This window comes from Macaca mulatta, chromosome 9, assembly GCF_049350105.2.
Source record: "Macaca mulatta isolate MMU2019108-1 chromosome 9, T2T-MMU8v2.0, whole genome shotgun sequence".
Classification (NCBI taxonomy): domain Eukaryota; kingdom Metazoa; phylum Chordata; class Mammalia; order Primates; family Cercopithecidae; genus Macaca; species Macaca mulatta.
The window spans coordinates 123,176,085-123,196,854 of record NC_133414.1 but is presented as its reverse complement, the minus strand read 5'-3'; the positions used below and the strand labels follow the sequence as shown (position 1 = coordinate 123,196,854).

Sequence of the window (20,770 nt, the reverse complement as noted above, 5' to 3'; positions counted from 1 at the left end):
CATATAAAATGCTTCTAATGCCATTTAAATATTATTACATTATTATTAGGATTCCTAGGATGGAACTCTAACAATTTGCACAAAGACAGAATCTCCCCTCTAGCCAAACTTGCACATTGTGCAAGAAACAAACAAACAAAAAGGCTCCTTCCTTAAGGTTCTTAAGTCAGAAATGTGACATAATATACTGATTTTGTTAGAACAAGAAACTTTACCAACACCTGCTAAAAAAAAAACTGTGATAACATACAAATCTATGATGTGAATGAACATCACCCCCAGTATATTATGCTGCTGTATACTGCACAAACTGCAAAAGCTACATACTGCATGCCCTGCCCCAACTACTCTCAACAGTAGAGGCTACTCCTCCTAACAAACTTGGAAACATTTCCAGTCTGAAATACTATAAACTACTATCCAGATAAAGTCTTGATCACAGACAGGTATTTAAATTCAAAACCGTTTACATAAAGAACTTATAATATGTCAGTGGGATATTTAACAAGTGTATACAAAAGAAAGTATTTTTTAAGGGTAATGAGAACCAACTCCAGTTTTTTAAATTTAAAAAATCCCTTATTTTTAAAGTCATTTTTTAAAGTGAAAAAATAAACCCAGAAATTTTTCTCAGAAAGGCATTCTATTCAATAACAAAGTACTGATAACTATTTTATAAAACATTCTCATATTTTCCTAATATAACAATGTTCAAGATACTCCCTTAGATACCAAGTCAATGTCACAACTCTTGCACATTCAAATTCTCCAAGATTACATAATCAACTGAAGATTTGCCATGCGTTTCCCAATGACTCCTAAAGACTAAACTACTCAAAAGAATAACGCAAGAGAAAAGTTTTAGCTAAGACATTTGATATACTATCTTATCTTCTGATCAAGGCAGAAGGAGACCTTTCCTCACAAATAATTCATTTTAGTTCAAGTTTATAGATTTCAGGAATGTATACTTCTCCAGTTTATTTTGAATTATGCTATCTGCTTTCATCTAATTTTAATCATGCAAGAGTGATCATATATTCTGATTTCCTGAGACCACTGTTGCGCTGTTGGCCCTATATAACTATCGGTAGTGCCCCCTTTTCATTTCAGAAGTGTCTACTTTTATATACTTAGTTACTATACATTCTTATTAATAAACAATTATAAATTCTGCAAGGTGAAATTTGGATTCAATGCACATGGCTTAGAAATAACAGATGAGGCTGGGTGTGGTGGTTCACGCCTGTAATCCCCGCACTTTGAGAGGCCGAGGCGGGCGGATCACGAGGTCAGGAGATCGAGACCACCCTGGCTAACACGGTAAAACCTCGTCTCTACTAAAAATACGAAAAATTAGCCGACCATGGTGGCAGGCGCCTGTAGTCCCAGCTACTCGGGAGGCCGAGGCAGGAGAATCGCTTGAACATGGGAGGCGGAAGTTGCAGTGAGCCGAGATCACGCCACTGCACTCCAGCCTGGGTGACAGAGCGAGACTCTGTTTCCAAAAAAAAAAAAGGAAAAAAAAGGAAATAACAGATGAAAAGCAAAAGGTTTTAACAAAGATTTACAGAAAACCTAGATAAATTTTAATGTATAATAAGTTATCTATTTTAAATGATTCAAGCTGCACAGATAAATTAGAAATTTGCATTACATTTTTTAGAGATCATTCCCATTGCAATACCTACATTTTAAGTAAAAATAAATGTTTTAAGTGTATTTTCCCTTCCTTCCTGTATCATCTACTGTTTTCATTTATATCTATAAAGTTCATAAATTATTTAGCACCTCCCCCTTTCTGTATAAAATAATCATGTGGGATTTAGAAAGTATTAAACTCTCACAAAAGGACAGCCTGACATTACCATTGCCATTTTTCTGCTACATATTAACAAAAAGCAAAGTTTAGAGCAATGTTTTTATAATATAACATCCTTGAACATTCTTATTTGCTGAGTCTCATGGAGAGACTAAATATAATTTCTTTAAAAGAAAGGCAAATTTTTGGATATGCCAATTAGTCCCATTGCAGTTTCAGGAAAAAGTATTAGCTCATATGTAGTCTTCAACAATATCCCTTATTATATTCAAACTATTTAAATATTAAATATCTTGATTTCACAGGGATATCTTAATCAGAGTTCATTTTAGTTTCTTGGTAGAAATAATGAAATTTGTGGGCTCTTACAAGGTGACAGACTACAGAGGATATATGTTTTATACTTCTTCAAAATTTTTTATAATTTGTCATTATATTGCTTACACACAGCATGACTTCTACATGTAAGACTGATCATTTTACATTTCTGTTACAGATTAACATAAAAAAGGTGGAACGAAAATGCTTTTAGAACTCTATTTTCATTTTAAGAAACAATAACCATTTTTTTTTTAAGAAAAGACATTTAGTTACTACCTTTAAAGTTCAAGTTCCATCATCTTAATACATAAACATACCTGGATACGGAATTTAAAAAACCACACATACACACAAGCTCTAGGTAGAGCTGTAATAAACAAATTCCTTTTATAAACAAAATTTTAACTGAAAAGCCACAGTAGATGGGGGAAAAAAAAAGAAGAAAGGATATTACTTGGTAAAATCCAGTGACATCTACAATAGTTTTACAGCACATTTAAGCATTCTAGGGTTTTATATCTTCACCTGCCTTCCATTTCTTAGTTGATCCTTATAAAATCTCTAATTACAAACATAGGTTTGATCTAAAACCTAGTCATGAATTTGAGTGCCAGGAAAAGCAGAACAACAGTCCAAATTTCTATCTTAATATCACAGCCTTAATTCAAAAATGGTTTTGTGTAAAACACAACGCCCAACTAAATGGAAAAAAAAAAAAACACAAGCAGCAATATGTAATTATACAAAATAGTTATTAATTATATATGAAGTGTTTTTTAGGATGACATCCAGAACGCAACTTGCTCTGAGACTCCTCAATAATCAAATTGACTTAGACCAACAATACTGCTAAGTATTAAAAGCAGTGAAGCAAAAGAAAATATATCAAATAGTACATGCACATCTTACAGAACTTCCACTGAACTCCCCAATGGCTTCTATGCAATGTGCCTCTTTTCCATAACTGTATTAACAAATACCAAGAAAGGAAAGATGAGATTAAAAGTAATGATACTGAACTGAATTGTTTGAAGCCAGTGCCCCACATGTGGGGAAAAGTGCATTTAGTTCAGCAGCAATACAGCACAGTGTGAAGATATTGTGCTTAGACACAGATATTCCAGAATTGAAAGATGTACAAGGCAAGTCAAGATATAAAACCATAGTACACTGTTAAATAACCTTGAAACATACATATATTGCAGTTTTCAAAGAAAGACATTCATGTCATTGTACAAGGATAGGAAGAAATCCTTAAAGTTACCTACTGTAGTTTATGATATAATAAATACATATCTATATAGCATTGTATATACATATATAGATTGTGTGTGTTTATATGTAATTTATTTGCCAAATTATCCTGTTAGTTTTTGTGGATCTGCAACTTTCAGGAATGAAAAAACTCCTTTTCACTACAAGTTTCTCTTCCCCCAAACTTAAAAAATATTCATACTAGAAAAGGTCTCAATACCCTTTCTCCTACTCAAAGATTCACTTCAGGTATTTCGCTTCACAACTCGTCAGAGAAGCATAATTAAAGAAATTCTAGATTTTCGACTGTAACTTTTCACTTTGCCAGTTTTTGGTTTTTTTTTTTTTAACAAGCAAATACCTTTCACTATTTAAACCAGCTGATGCAAATTCTTTAGCAGAGGATTCAAACTCTAGATTTGACTGAATAAAACAGAGCAAATCAAAACAAACAAACAAAAAATCCAGTGATTTACTCTGACTGTAAACAATACATAAAATTTAAATCTCAAATCTCAAAATAAGTTAAAGAAAAATTCTACTTTCAGGGCCTACAATACTATAAAGATACAACAATTGGTAAGGGGAAAATATATATGAAAAGTTGCAACAAAATTGTTTGCCCATTATTTTTCCTAAGAGAAAGTATATCTAACTATACTACCTCTGTCCCTTAAATTTAATAACTTCATAATTTGTTGGCAAATGTTTTAAGCAAACTGGCATATCAGAATACACAACAGAAAAACATCCATCATATTCAGCAAAGAAAACTTATATAAGCCTTTTGTACAGAATTTAAAAAAAATTCTAAATGGCTATGATTCCTCTATTAGCATAAACACATAATGCAATTTTTATAAATCTGCCATATACCAATATCTACATAAATAGATACAGATATAGATAAGAAACATTAATGGCAGTCTATTTTTGAACAGTGTGTGGGACCAGCAGATTTGTATCAGACCATGGCACGATACGGACCCTGCATCTTTAAGAACTGAATGATGAAAGAAGGCCCCCCAGCAACAATCTGAGGTGGAAGGTGACTGAGTGGACAGTTCTCAATACTCATGATTGAAAGCTTGCTGCAGAGTGCCAGCTCAAAGGGAAGGCTATGCAGGTTAGGGTTGTCATTCAAATACAGTTCTTCTAGGTTCTCCAGTGTACCTGTTAAAAAAAAAAATCAAATCAATTATTTTTTTAAAAATTAGTTGCTATTTTAAAAGTTCAACCGGGCATGATGCTATGCTGGTCATTACATATACTGAACACACATTTCCTTTAATTCTCCTTTCTTAGCTTTAAAACTCTACAACCATGGATCTCAAATTTTGCTGCATATTCAAATCAACTTGGAAGACTTTTTAAACTCCTGATGTCCAGCTCACACTCCATACAAACTAAATAAATTAGAACTCCTTCCTTTATGGTAGGTCTTCAAGCTTGGAGAGCTTTGTATTTTGAAAATACATATGCCCCATCTCCAGAGATTCTGTTTGGGATAGTTTGGCACATATATAATACTTACTTATATATATTTTTAAACTCCAAAAGTGAGCTTATTATATATTCAATGTCTATAACCACTTTTCTGTTGTACATGTAAAATTTTCTCAAATAGATTTCTTAAGTGCAAAAGTTTTATTACTTAATATGAAGCTTTCACTGAGAGTTATCACATGTATGGCAGTAAGCCAAAACTCGATTTATGAGACCTTTAAAATTTTTTTCTTAGACTATCTTAGGATACTTGTATTCTCTAGGAAAATGTCTCAAGCAATTAAATGAGATCAGGTGAATATAAATACTAGAAATATATGTGTAAATTTGCCTCATGTGTTTCCAATTTTTAAATTTCAAAATTCAGAATATTTGACAGTGGTATTAGAAAACTAACAGAAATAATAACTAGTATGTAATCAATGTGTTTACATGTAAGATATTTAAGCTTCAGAACAACCCTATGAGAACTTACTATTATCATCATTTTACAGGTAAGAAACTTGAGGCTTAGGGAGTTTACATACCTTATCTAAAGTCACAAAGCCAATAAGCAGCAGCGCTAGATTTTGAATTGTCAACCATCTCCAAAACCATTTTTTTTGTTGTTATACTTTAAGTTCTGGGGTACATGTACACAACGTGCAGGTTTGTTACATATGTATACATGTGCCATGCTGGTGTGCTGCACCCATTAACTCATTTACATTAGGTATATCTCCTAATGCTATCCCTCTCCCCTCCCCCCACCCCACGACAGGCCTCAGTGTGTGATGCTCCCCACCCTGTTTTCAAGTGTTCTCATTGTTCAATTCCCACCTATGAGTGAGAACATGTGGTGTTTACTAACCTATAGTTCCTGTGGGACGGTGCACTACAGATGGAAGAACATAATGCATAGAATTACTAATTTAAAAGCTAATATTTAATTACCATGTGACCTTAATCAAGTAATTCTCTTTATAAAGCAAGATTACAACTTGCACTGTCTAAAATTCCAGGTGGTCATGTATATTACATAAAATAATGGAAATGAAAACACTTGGAAAATGTTAAGTATTCCCAAATGTTAATATTGGTTAAATATTAATATCAATTCTAAAATCTCATAAAGAAATGTTCTTTTGGCATAAAACATTACTAATTTAATTCAACCCTGTGTAATTTTTAAATTTAGAAGGAATATAAAATAACTTCTAAATTGAAGTTATACATAAAACCTACTGGAAATGTAGGTATTCCAAAACATTCTCAAATACAGTATTAATCTTAAAACCAATCCTAACAGCCTTTAGGAATCCTAACCAAAACCAATCAACAATCAACCATCAGTGCTCTATTAAAAAAAAAATCTTAAGCCTGATATAACCTCAGTTTAAAAAACAATAGATTTGTCATATTTATCTGATATACTGCTTGAATGCACAAGAGCAAATTATTAGTACAGAGTCAAGCATTCATAGGGTTCATACCAATTTCTTCAGGAAGGTGAGTAAGTAGGTTCTCTCCAAGACCCAGATGTGTGAGATTAGTAAGGTGACCAATGCCTCTGGGAAGAGTGGTCAACTGGTTGTTTGTCAAGACTAATTTCTAGAAGATTAACAAAATAAGAGACAGTTACAAATATATTTCCTACATTTAATGTAAATTAAAATAATATGTCTAAACAATAAAATAAATTAACAGGGAAACTAGATTGGATAGAATGAGAATCACTTACATATTTTTCTTTCACAAAATATCATTTGTTAGGAAAACAAAGCCAGGTTATATGAACACAAAACTCAGCCCTAATACTAGAATAGGAAAGTCTATCTGATCCAAGAATTACATCAAAATCTTAAGAAAAATGTGCAATTTAGAATGGATTCCAAAAACTTTATATAACTACAAAACCACTAGGATAATGTTTACCTGTAAATCCTTAAGATATGCAATTTCATTTGGCAAGGATTCCAATTTGTTCTCTTCCAGATCTAACTCTCTTAACTTCCTAAGGTTTCCAAGACCATGGGGAAGCTTCTTTAGAAGATTGTTTGATAAGATAAGAACCTAATGAGAAATTATTGATAATTTTTAGCAAATCATGAAATGAAATTATATACTATCATTGTGTGGCTTAAAATCTATTAAGCAATGCTTATTTTCCAAACAGTGAATATTAAGGGTAATGTTCAATTATATAACATATAAAATATTTAACTTACTTTTCTAAAAAAACACCATAGTTATTAGAAAAGAGATTTTACTTGATTATATCAAAACTAATGAAAACAAAAGAAGCAATTTAATTTTAACTACATTTCAAAAAAATTACTGAATAGTTACAAATGTTTATCTAATAGGAAACTATTTATTCAAAACCCTTACAAACCATTACTAAAGGATGGTAAAAACTAACTTCTAAACTTGCTATATCAATCCACTGTATTTATTATCTGTGGTATACTTATTATATTGAAAGCATCCTGGAAGATACTGAAGAGGGGAAAAATGGCAGAGGAAGATAGCCTTTGTTCCGATAAAGTTACAAACTAGCAGAAAGGAAGGAGACAATACTGGGTTGGGAGAAAGAGCAATAGGTAAAACAGATGCCTAAGGTTCTGGGTAAGTTTTTATGTTCATTTATTTTCCCTAATGTTATATCACCCATAATAAATACATACAATAAGTCCGAGAAAATAATAACAGCAGTCACCATGTGACTTTACTATTTGCAAGACACTGCACTAAATGTATTATGTGCATTATTGCATTTAATCCTAATTACAACTCTACAAGATAAATACTCTTATTATCCCCATTTCACAGCTTAAGAAACTGAAGCTTAGGCAAGTTAAGTACATAAATATACAGAGATAATTACACTCAGCTTTGTTTGACTTCAAAGCCCATGTTTTTAGCCATTAAACCACACTATTTCACCTTATTAAATAATTTAAAAATTAGATCTTTAAAAAACATGGATATGAAGGAAATTTTAAAAAACAATATATTTACTATTAGTAAGTGTTTTCACCAAGGGATGAAAACTCTAGGAACTCAGAAGCAGGAGAAATCATCCTTAACTGAAGAGGTGAAAATAAAATGGATCTTTAATTATGGAAAAACATACTAAAAGAAAAAAGGGGATGACAAGAGGGCACTCTAGATACAGAAAACAATAGGACTAAGCTTAGAGGGCTAGAAATTGGCATACCAGATTTACAACAAAGACAATAATCAATGAGTAAATAAAATAGCAGGTGGATAATTAGGATGAAAAAGTATGATAAAGCATTCTAAATGACAGTCTGAGAATCGATAATTATTTTGGTAGACAATAGTGTAGTTTTTAAACAGACTAAAGAAAAAAATTGTTCTAAAAGATGCTTTTACAGAACTTTTCTTTTAGAGATATTAATACTTTATGGCACTCAAACATACCAACTTTTAGTAGGCAAGAGAAATTCAAAAGGACTGAATCTAGACTAAAGTCAACACTTCGTTATCCTATTAGGGTTGTATGTTTAAGTGAGTTCTAACATTTCTAATTATAATCTTCACCCAAACAGAAATTGTTTATTTCAATTTGAAATTTTTAAATGAGATAAGTATGGAAGGTTCTGAGGTGCTCATTTATACTAACCTCAAGAGAAACGAGACCAGACACATCCTCAGGGATCTTTGTGAGCTGATTAGTGGCTAAATTCAATTCTACCATACTGGTCCAAGTTCCAAAATCCAAGGGAAGTGATGTTAATTGATTGTCCTGGCAAAGACAAAAAGAAGCATCCAAGGAAGAACCACAAAAACAAAGTTCCATATACACTTGTTGCTTCAGAAAGAGAATTCTTAACTAAACAAAATCTTACTCTCCTTTTTGATATTTAAATATAGAAAGAAAAAAAAATCAGCAACAGAAAACTCTAAGCCTCCAAAGTTTTTTATACAGTAATGAGGCTTTTATTTGGGAGTTAAACTGGAAGTTTGTTCCTTATGTGATTGTAATGGAAATAGAAAAATACATTATACAGAGAAACACTGGAGATTTCAAAGATCCTATAAATACGTTTTTACCATTTCACAATATGTAGAAATCACTGAATAAAATATAAATGCTCAAATAAAGATATGAAAACAATAGAATAAGACACATCTAATCACATCCCATGAGGAAACCAGAATGAACTCAGGAATTCTTGAGGTGCTAAGCAGTAAAGTAGGGGAGGAAAATAGTCTTAAAAAGACAACAAATTAAATAATTAAAACACGAATCAGGTATTTACCATTTCACTTTAAAAATCCGTAAGAAAAAAATGGTAAAATATATTCATCGCTGAAACAGAGGAAACAGTAAATATGGTCTTAATTTGGTTTAAAAATTAGACACGGCTGTTCACAGAAAAAAAGTATGCCACTTTAATTCACTTACAAAGTACACTTTCATCAATAATGTCTTGTACCACATTGTTATGTGTTAGGGGTATTGGTCCTGGGAGAGGATAATCAACACCCCATCCAGCTCAATACCAACGATATATGCCAGTATGTTAACAGTGATGCTACCTCAGTGGCAGTATTATTTTATATCCTTTATGTCAATCTGTATCTTTAGAATTAGCTGCATTGCACATGGATTGTCTCATTTCACACAAAATGACCCACAAAAGAAATCCCAAGTAGCAAACATTCTTTTGAAAACCAACTTTTTCTTTTATTGTAATATTTAAACTTGTTATCTATTTAATATTTAAGCTTATTACCTATGTATGCCTAAACTACTGACACTTATAGTATGATTTATAAGGTATTTTCATTTTTAAAAATTTACTACTGGTACTTACATGCAAATGCATAAACTAATGAACCCTGAACCACTGTGTTTTAAGCCTATTACTACAAAATGAATGTTCAGAATCAACACCATTACCACTGCTAAATCTCATATAACCAGACTGATTAACAAGAAATTTTACAATTGTTAAAACTGTAAGAGTATCTTGAATTTCCATTAGTTTACTTATTATATACTTCCAAAGAATCATCATAAAAGATACATACCATATTTATGAGCAAGTGTGGATATAATTTAAAAAATGTACATCTAAGATTATAGTTTAAAGAACCACAACTATGTTCAAACGGTTCATCATGACAGGAAGAATACTATTAGCTATGTGGTCAATTCAGTTATCTTCTTTGGGCCTAAAGTTTGTCCAGTACAAATTAAATCACTAAACTTGGTAATTTTCCATTTGTTTTCTCCTTTTGCAATAAATTGCATTACAAAAGTCAAACTCGATCACTGTAAGCAAAAGGAAACTAACGTTCACCCATAAATAATTCTGATCTCTAAACATTTTGGCAAAAACCAGCTATATGTATAAATATAAAGATCTTTAATATATAATTAAGCATATTAAAAACAGCTTTCAAAAACTCCGGGTGGGAAAAGATTTTTTACATGCTTTAACTTTCTTCCACTTGATAAAATGAGAATATTTCAACTAGTATGTAGTGTTCTTTTAGACCAAAATATCATTTTTAATGGCTCTACAGTATTCCACTAAAGACAAATTACTTAACAAAATTAAATCTCTATTAATAAGTTGGTACCTATGAAATAGATGGCTCTGCAATACATATCCCTACAACTATACTTTTACAGATATTCATATTTCCTATTTTGTGGGGGATAGGGAACAGGTTCTTGCTTTCTACACCAGGCTGGAGTGCAGTGGTGCCACCATAACTCACTGCAGCCTTGAACTCCCAGGCTCAAGCAATCCTCCTGCCCCAGCCTTCCATGTAGCTGGTACTACAGGCCAGCTAATTTTTAAAAATTTTTTTGCGAGACAAGGTCTCACTATATTGCCCAAGCTGGTCTTGAACGCCTAGCCTCCAGGGATCCTCCCACCTTAGCCTTCCAAAGCACTGGGATTACAGGTGCATCAGCCACTGAGCTGGACAATGATTATTTCTTTAGGACAAATTCCTAAGGGTATGCACAGTTCTAAGATATTTGTTATCTGATACAAAGTACCCTGAAATGTCTTATTATCAGTTTAGACCCATCAGCAAGGTACAAGTACCCACTCCCCACACAATTAGAAAAAACATAAATATTAGTGGAAGTACCAGTTAAAGCAATTCCTTCCCCTAATAAACAAATATATGCTTACCTTCATATTCAGCTTACTTAATACTTTAGCTCTGGAGAAAATTCCAAATGGAATTTTATTGATTCGATTGTGTTCCATGTTGAGGGAATAGATGGTAGAAAACTGAGATGGACCACCCACTGGATATAACTGGAAGCAATTCCTAGCTAAGGTCAAACTATTCAGTTTCACAAGACTTGATAAAAGACTCTAAAAAAAAAAAAAAAAAAAATGAAATAAACATAAGAATTAGAACTGTGATGAGACTCATTTTGTATAGAACAGCAGTCTCAACACAAATGCCTCAAAGGGCTTTGGGGGTGACAAATGACAAAGACTGGTTAGGGCAGTCTGTGACACCTCTTTACAGGGACAGTCACTACATAGCTCTAGCAGATTGGTACCTTGCAGAAATGTGGAACCAATGTAGACTTCCAGATTTTATAGGAGGAAACAGAACATTTTTCCAATTTTTATTCTTTGGCTTCAATTTATTTAAAACACTGTATGGAATAAGGAAAACATGTCTGTGTGTGGAGAGGTGCCTCATGGGTGACTAATTTGAAATTTCTACATTGCAGAAACTTGAGTGTCAGACAGTTCCAGGTCTGAGTCCTGCCTCTGCCACTGGCTGTGTGACAAATCCTACCTAGTCTTAAGTTATATACCTATCTCTAAATTATTGAGATTAACATAATGATTCCTTTTAGGGAACATTAAATTCAGGAGATAATTATGCTTCCTGATACTGTATAATACACCGCTTTTCTATATGGTAAAATTTCTGAGGGCATATATGTACCCATTAAACAAGTATTTACTTAGCACATAACCCCATCTTCCCCTACTTTAGACTCCCACCATTTAACCAAAGTATTAAATATTCAGGTATTACCAAAGAATCTCTGCAGTTAAGAAGTACATAGATAAGAAATAATTAGAAAATAATATATGACTGTATATAATCAATAATCAATTACATAGAATAGGCTCTTGCTATTCAGTCTGGGCCAAGGAAAAGCAGTATCAGCATCCCCTGGGAGCTTGTGAGAAATGCAGACTCTTGGGCCCCACTGCCAGTGAATCATAATATGCATTTTAACAAGATTCCCAGGTGATCTGCATGCTCATTAACATCTGAGAAATACTAGTAAAGGCTATAAATTGTTTTGAATCTTGACTCTATCTTTAAATAGCTTGTGACTTCGGCAAGTTATTTTTCTGAACCTAGTGTATCATTATTTAAATAACAATATTTTATGGGTCATAGGGAAGACTAAAAGCGATAAAATACATAAATAACTTTACAATACCTAGCAGGGAGTAAGTGCTTAAATTTTAAATCCTTTCTCTATTTAAATTCAAAGCAAGGAATACTGGAATAACTGGAAAAATAGGATGAAAGTTGACAGCTAGATCTTGAAGGATGAAAACATTTTAAAATACTCAGAGAAATAGAAGAAACACTCTAGATTCAAAGTAAAAGCACAAGCAGGGAGAAGCAAGCACTGTGTGAGGTATGTATGTTTTTTAAACAATATTCAAACTTCAGCTGTCTACCATCAGCAAATTGAAAACTTAGTACTTGAGGTGACAGTGTAATTGGCAAAGCCATCTGAAGGAATGAAGTAACTATATAATTGAGGATATACCTATACAGAGAACTGAAACTTGTTTCTTTATACTGTATCTTAAGAAGCTACCCTTAAAATCTGTGTATTGTTATGCACAAACAAAAGGAACAACAGAGGTAAACCTGTGGCCAGAAAACTGCATGGCAGTCGATTCACGAAAAATCTCTACGGGCTACTCAATTGAAAATAAAGGAGTTTTACTGAGCCTCATGGCAAAAAATGTGATTCTTTTTATTCTTACAACTGACTTACTTTATTGAATTGACTCATATGATAAAATGTTAATACTGAATATATTTGAGAAGGGGCAACAAGAAGGCAGCTCTTCGAGCTCTCATTTCTTAGTCACATTGTGAAACAGGGGTTGCTTATCTTTTTTTTTGGTTAGAATCAGACACATCTAGGCTCCTATTTTATACCTTCTACTAAGTTTTGTCAACTTTGGTGAATTAATTGGATAATCAATACACCTCTTACCATACTTCCAGAAAAATATCTAAGGTAACAAATTCGGCCAAAAATATAACTTCTCTTAAGCCTTATTTTGCTGCTTGATGAGGATACTCCAATAACTAGTAGGTTTATGACAAAGATTAAACAAGATAGTACGTGTAGAGTACCTAGACTCATGCCTTGGGACTATGTGGTTCAAATTATTAAGTTCCTTTTACTTATATGTAGACATCTACATTAAAATAAGTCCATTTTCAGACAGTCTTCAAATGACAAAATAGTCATTTTAGCAGCTCTGATTTCAGCTATTTAATATGCCCTTATTGAAAACCACTTTCATGATTTCTTGCCTAACCCAGCTTGGGTATCTTATAAGTGCCGTCTAATGGATTTTATTGTTTTCCTCACTATAAATGCAGATAATTTCACATTTGCATTGAGACTATGCTGCTTCCAAAGCACACTGATTACTTTTAAATTAAGATTTCATACTTTCCCATATTCAGTGGGACTGGGAGTGGGGCCCAAGAGTCCACATTTCTAACAAGCTCCCAGGAAAATCCATATTTCCTAACAGGTACCCAGTAATTATTAGTTTCACTTCACTGACAATAAGACTGGATATGTATTAATTTAAATTTTTTCACTTATTTTTTTTTTTTTTTTGAGACAAAGTCTCCCTCTGTTGCCCAGGCTGGAGTGCAGTGGCGTGACCTCAGCTCTGCAATCTCTGCCTCCTGGGTTCAAGTCATTCTCCTACCTCAGCCTTCTGAGTAGCTGGGATTACAGGTGCCCGCCACCTCACCCAGTTAATTTTTTGTATTTTTAATGGAGACAGGGTTTTGCCAAGTTGGCCAGGCTGGTCTTGAGCTCCTAACCTCAAGTGATCCACCTGCCTCGGCCTCCCAAAGTGCTGGGATTACAAGTATTAGCTACAGCGCCTGGCCTTAAAGAATCTTTGTTCTTAATTCGATTACACACACACACTCAGAAAAACTACCAAGTCAAAACATAGTAGCAGCACTTACGTAAGACATTTTTTGTTACAAAAAAAAGACTTTGCAAAGCTCAATCAATCAGTAAGTCCACAATTCTTCTGTTACATTACTACAGTAAGATATGCTTGAACAACTATAAGCAAACATCCATTGTTGACATGCTAAAATAGGTAGGAAAATAAGGAAAGTCAATAGTAAAAGACTAATAATAATATTGATAAAGACAACTTTAAAAGAAGAGTATTATATTGGCTGGCCACGGTGGCTTACGCCTGTAATCTCAGCACTTTGGGAGGCCGAGGCAGGTAGACCACTTGAGGTCAAGAGCTCGAGATCAGCCTGGCCAACATGGTGAAACCCCCATCTCTACTAAAAATACAAAATTAGCCTGGTGTGGTAGTGCCTTTTATCCCAATTACTTGGGAGGCTGAGGCAGGAGAATCACTTGAATCTGGGAGGCAGAGGTTGCAGCTGAGCCGAGATCGCGCCATTGCACTCCAGCCTGGGCAACGGGAGCTAAACTCTGCCTCAAAAAAAAAAAAAAAAAAGTATTATATCTTACCCAATTAATCCCTAACCAAAATAAGTGAAAATACTTTTCTAATAGAATCAACAAAACCTAAAAATGTGTTTTAAAAAAAGATTCTGGCAATTGTTTTATACTAAATAGGCCTTAATATTATTGCATAAACAAGGTAATAATTTGAGTCACAGGAGAATTGCTGCTAATATTAATTTTGATGATAGACAGTGCATTCTGTATCACTTATCATCTTTCTTTTTATAACTGAACTGGATAGGGTAGTTGAATTTTAAAACCAGCCATATAGCTTTTCCTTAATACCTTTACTGTCAGTTCCCAAAATGAAATGAGATTTACATGGTGCTAAAGTAGAATACAGCACACTTACTTTTCTCCTAGTTTTTCCCTTTTTCTTTGCATTAAAAAAAAATAAAAACTTAATAGGTTCATATACCCATTCTTTCTTGTTTGGAGTTACTTTAGCAGTGGTGGTACATCCACAGCATACTCATTATTTAAACAATCTCAATGACCAAATTATTTACCCTGCTATAAAGATTTACTAGCTTTCCTTGAATTATCTTGCAGACTCACTTCAAATCTTGTTTTCTCTAATCCACTTCTTACCTCTGGTAAAGTAGAAATGTTATTGTTCTCTAAATTTAATTCTTCAAGTGCACTGCATTTTGATAATGATCTGGGTATTGCTGACAGTCTGTTATATCTCAGACCAAGACGACTTAAACTGGACAGGTTTCCTGTAAACACACACAAAAAAAGAAATTTATTTTTTACAAAATCTGATGAGCCTCTCACTGTCACAGGCTATGTACTAACTATTTAAAAATTAAAGTACTGTTTCAGCAAGATCCTTAACTTCTAGCACAAGGAACCCACACTACACTATCGATTAGGATGAAACTGAAATCACTTTTATGCTCACTTGTCTTGGAGAAATAAGGAAATATACAGCTATAAGTTAGTTTTTAAATGAACAATTAGATAAAGTATTGGCATACTTTAACAGGTTAATCTTTAGATAAGGCCTAATTTAACTGCATCAAAGCTGTGTATATTTTAAACTTACAATAATTATTCCATTTGTTCTATGTTATGATGATCCAATTTAGAACAAGTAGTTATATATAAGTATGTACACGTAATTTTGGAGAAGAAATTTCCAAATTTCTAAAATAGTATTGTTTAAAACATAAATTATTTACTGAGATCAGAAAGCTTCAATACTGAAAAGTTGGCCTGATGGTAAAAAATTTCTCAACCCCCTCCCCAAAACTTACAAACTGAAGTGAAAGTTATAGTCTCTTTTATCTAAGCATATCCAGCTTGAGCACAAAATAGCCATTATTGAATTTTTAAAAAGCAGAGCATTTTCTTTTCTTTTCTTTTTTGAGACTGAGTCTCACTCTATCGCCCAGGCTGGAGTACAGTGGTGTAATCTCAGCTCACTGCAACCTCCACCTCCTGGGTTCAAGCGATTCTCCTGCCTCAGCCTCCCAAGTAGCTGGGATTACAGGCGTCCACCACCACACCCAGCTAATTTTTGTATTTTTAGTACAGACGGGGTTTCACCATGTTGGCCAGGCTGGTCTTGAACTCCTGACCTTAAGTGATCTGCTGCCTGGAACTCCAAAGTGCTGGGATTACAGGCATAAGCCACTGCGCCCAGCTGAGCATTTTATTTTCTAGGTATTTTCTATTTTTCTTGCCAAGACTACATGGCCAGCTATATATAAAATGAATGATGAATATAATGACTTCTGTTATCATAAATGGTTCAACTCAAATTCAATTCTGCAAATAATATACATTAAAAATGTTAATTTTGATACAAAAAAAGCTAACAAGACAAGAATTTAGTCCAACATGCTATTTTGCTGTGGCTGATTAATTTCTTTTTTCACTTCAAATCACAACTGTTGCTATGAGATACTTGGATGGGCCAGGTTAAAATGCCAAATGCAGCCTTTACTTTTAAATTAAACAGTTATTTCCAGTGTTAGAAATTACAGAAGTGGATGCCTGTGTCAACACTTAACTTCTTGGAGATAAGTATTTTGAGGCCTTTCAGCCTTCGCAACCTCTTGATGTCCATTTCTTTCCTTTTGCTTTAATCATTGTTCAAAAAGCTGTCGTATGATCAACTTTCTTAGATGCAATATTACAATACTTACAGAAAACATACATTAGTCTATAGCATAAGTTAAGCCTTGACACCTTAAGAGGGCACTCATTATGCCTCATGATCCTTATCTGGTCATCAATCATCTGCATCTTTCCTTCTTGTGGAAAGTATCAAGCGAGTGAAGTTACACATAATGAATAATTGGAGCTAATTTTTAGCCTTTACATTTTCAAGATAAGAATCAGTCACTGATAAAAAAATACTCCTAATTCTATGCCATCAGTTGTCAACTATAATGCAGAAAAATGTAACAACCACTTCAATTCTTCCAATTAGAACTATTCCATAGGTATGCTATGTTCATTTATTAATACATCACTTTTGTACAATAGTGTTTGGAAACTGGGCCAAGAGTTTACTAGGTCTATCTAATTAAGTGAGATTCCAACCGGCATAAAGTTGAATACAAAAGCAACAATAAAAAACCACCACTTAGCAAAGACAAGTTAATTTAGTCTTTAAAATGCTTTGTAAATTAACTAAGAATGCTTCACTTAGTGACTTCATCAGAAGCGTCTTTCTGATGACACTCTGGTGAGACGCGTCAATTCTGCAGGAGAAAAAAAAATTGACTTTCCAAAGCCTCAGAAAATTCAGTGGTTAGAAATATGAACGAGAATATTCACTACTGCTATCACTGCGTTAGGCCAGGCGTGGTGGCTCACACCTGTAATCCCAGCACTTTCAGAGGTCGAGGCAAGTGGATCACTTGAGGTCAGGAGTTCAAGACCAGCCTGGTCAACATGGTGAAACCCCGTCTCTACTAAAAATACAAAATTATCCGGGCATGGTGGTGCACACCTGTAGTCCCAGCTACTTGGGAGGCTCAGGAAGGAGAATGGCTTGAACCCGGGAGGAGGAGGTTGCCATTAGCTGAGATTGCGCCATTGCACTCCAGCCTGGGCGACACAGCAAGACTCCATCTCATTTAAAAAAAAAAAAAAAAAGACAATAAAAATGTTACTTAAAAGCTGGATTGGCAGAAAATAATTTGCTTTATGACAAAATATGTTAATTAAGTCATATAATGGCAAAAATAGGGACAATCTAAATATTCAACAATAGAAGAATAATTATTTAAATTGGAAGCATCACAATGTAATAGAAAAACCGAAGTATTTTATATTATTTATATGTCCATGGGCAAGTTATTTAACCTCTCTGTGTCAGTTCCTTATCCATAAAGTGGAAATAATGCCACACACCTAACAGGGTAGCTCTAGGGGTTAGATATAACACGCATAAGATACTTAGCACCATGACTAATAGATACATAATAGATGTTCAAATATATAATTTTCATTCTATAGTATGTCTATATTCTGCAATATTTTGTACATATTAAAGTTGTTATAAAAAGTTTTAAGATGTGAAAGACTTTAGGTATGATGTTAAGTTGGGGGAAAACAGCATGATAAAATTGTGTATTTTGTATAATTTCAACAACGTAAGAAACAGGCACGCAAAAAAAGGGAAAGAAAATGTATCAAAACTAACCATTATCTCTGCATGGCAGAATTACGGAAGAACAATTAAAAATTTGTTTCATTTTGTCTGCATTTTTCCTAATTTTCTATATTTTAAAATTTTTAAAAATTTTGATAAGAATAGATCTATAATTCTAAAGTCATCCTAATTTTTTAAAAAATTGTGACATCCTTCCACCATCCTTTTTCTTTTGGATGAATATTTTACATTACAGAGATATTTTATATAATGTGACCAATTTGCATTATATGCCTGTACATGTTTTTAATAGTATATTAGACAATATATTGCAGGTTATTTCACTTAATTCTGGTTTCTAAGTCAATTTGTTTTAAAGTTCAAAATGTGCTATCTTAACAATGCAAAGACCAAGGGGAAAAATGCCAATAAACAGTATACATCATTTGCCAAATAAAGAACAAAATAAAAATGCCCAAAATTCATTTTAGAATTCCTAGTTTCCTGATATTTAACTCACTTAACTCTGTGCTCTGTGATAAAGCTCTACCCACCTCTTGACAAGTGCACAGGCACACCCACGGCACTGTGCCAACACCTCTATCGTCATGATTACACCATATTATAAATGTTTATTTCATGTCTGTGTCCATTTTTAGACTTAGTGAGCTATCCACTGTCAGAACCCTAGTGCAGAGCCAGACACTGATAATATGTATTTGCTGTTTACTGAGAGTTTATTATAATAAAGCAAAAATTGAGAAACATTAAAAGGGTAGGCTGTATTCTATAAAACTGTGTTTATAGAAAGGGAGTAAGTATATATTTATCTAGTTAAAAATGTTTTCTACTATCAGTTTTATCCCTTCTAAGTCAGTCACAAAATTCTATTTGTATTCTCAAAATACATTTCTCATGTTTGTCCCTTCTCCAATCCCACCCTCATCATTTTTTTTATTTTTAAGAGACAAGAGTCTGACTCTGTCGACCACGGTGGAGTGCAGTGGCACAATCATGGCTCGCTGCAGCCTCAAACTCCCTGGTCTAAGGTGATCCTCCTACCTTAGCCTCTGGAGCAGCAGGGACTACAGGCATATGCCACCACACCCAGCTAATTTTTGTATTTTTGTAGAGATAGAGTTTCGCCATGTTGCCCAGGCTGGTCTCAATCTCTGTGCTAAAGTGATCCACTCACCTCAGTCTCCCAAAATGCTGGGATTACAGGCGTAAGCCACTGCACCTGGCCAAAAACATTTATACTAAAAACAACCTATTTCCTATTGTATCAAATGTAAACACTCTTTGCTAGCTTCTAGGGGTCCCCATGATATACCTCCACCCATCAATCAAGCTACTTATTTAACTGCTGTAAAACTGCACAGTGCCACACAAGACATAGTCTCTTCTCTCAAGAGGCTTACAGTACAGTGGTTTATTTTCACAAATAACTATAATACTTAGTAGACTACGATAATACCCTAAAAGAAGTATGAACAAAATCTTTGAATGTTTAGAGATGGGGGAGACAATTTCCAACACAAAGGATCAAAGCTGGCTTTATAAAGAAAGTGAAAAAGTTAATCTTAGAAAGAAGGAACATCTCTGTCTCTAGGAACAGGAGAGAATGAACAAAAGATGAGCAAAGAGGGAAAATAAATGTAGAAGTAAGAAGTCTGGGCCCTTTACATGGTAAGGGTCATCTTCTCCATAAAGTGAACACATAAGCTAAATTGTGGGGGAAAAAAAATGAGTATGGTGGTTTTAAGTTTTAGATAGCCATCCTGTGACATTTGATAAAAAGAAATGAAAAAGATACCTAGGAAGCAGCAGTAAGAGCCATCTGAGGGTAATCAGCAGGGACTTTACCGTAACATTTGTGAAATAACTTGTCACAGTCACCAGCTAGTTGGTGAATCCAACTTGGCTCCCTATCAACAAATCTTCCTTCAAGATCTTCACTGACTTTGCTCCACTTAGCTTGTTTCCTTGACACAGAACCATGCTGTGCTCATTCTCACCTCCATGCTGTTTGACTGTCCTCACTGCTGTGTTCAGACTGCATTTTTCTTCCATACTGAGTCCAATGCATTTGTTCATTAAGTCATTCTTAGCCATTTTTATTAAGATCTTACTGACCTCCTCGTAAACTGAATATACCAGCATACTGTTTTCACCGTAAGTTGGCAATTAATTATATTTGGTCTTATGTTAACTGTTTCATGGATCAGTTATCTCCCTCACCAGACTGAAAACCCAGTAAGTGAGGAGCTTTGCGATATTTCTCTCCACAGAATTTGTTTCAGTGCTAAGCATACAATAGGCATTAATTCATACTTTCTTAATAATTACAAAAACTAAAACATTTCATTATTTGTCCTCCTTTCCATTAGGAACAAGACACAAAAAATTATATGAAAGGTCCATAAAAATCTATTTTCTTCAACTCATTCTTATTTTATAAAATAGC

General features: G+C 33.7%; 1 protein-coding gene across 3 annotated transcripts in view; it reads right to left on the bottom strand.

The window, feature by feature from the left end:
• Positions 1-2,501: 2,501 nt before the first annotated feature.
• SHOC2 (SHOC2 leucine rich repeat scaffold protein) overlaps positions 2,502-20,770 on the bottom strand; it is a 91,094-nt gene continuing 72,825 nt past the window's right edge. For 2 of the 3 annotated variants that reach the window (XM_077944945.1, XM_077944944.1), the window contains 6 exons: positions 15,282-15,412; positions 11,068-11,256; positions 8,532-8,654; positions 6,818-6,955; positions 6,376-6,493; positions 2,502-4,570 (listed from right to left, as the gene is read on the bottom strand). In XM_077944945.1, the coding sequence (XP_077801071.1) occupies positions 4,362-4,570; positions 6,376-6,493; positions 6,818-6,955; positions 8,532-8,654; positions 11,068-11,145 (666 nt within the window). In that variant the 5' untranslated portion in view covers positions 11,146-11,256; positions 15,282-15,412 and the 3' untranslated portion in view covers positions 2,502-4,361. The remainder of the gene's footprint in view (positions 4,571-6,375; positions 6,494-6,817; positions 6,956-8,531; positions 8,655-11,067; positions 11,257-15,281; positions 15,413-20,770) is intronic. The other variant, NM_001257588.1, reaches the window with a different exon arrangement.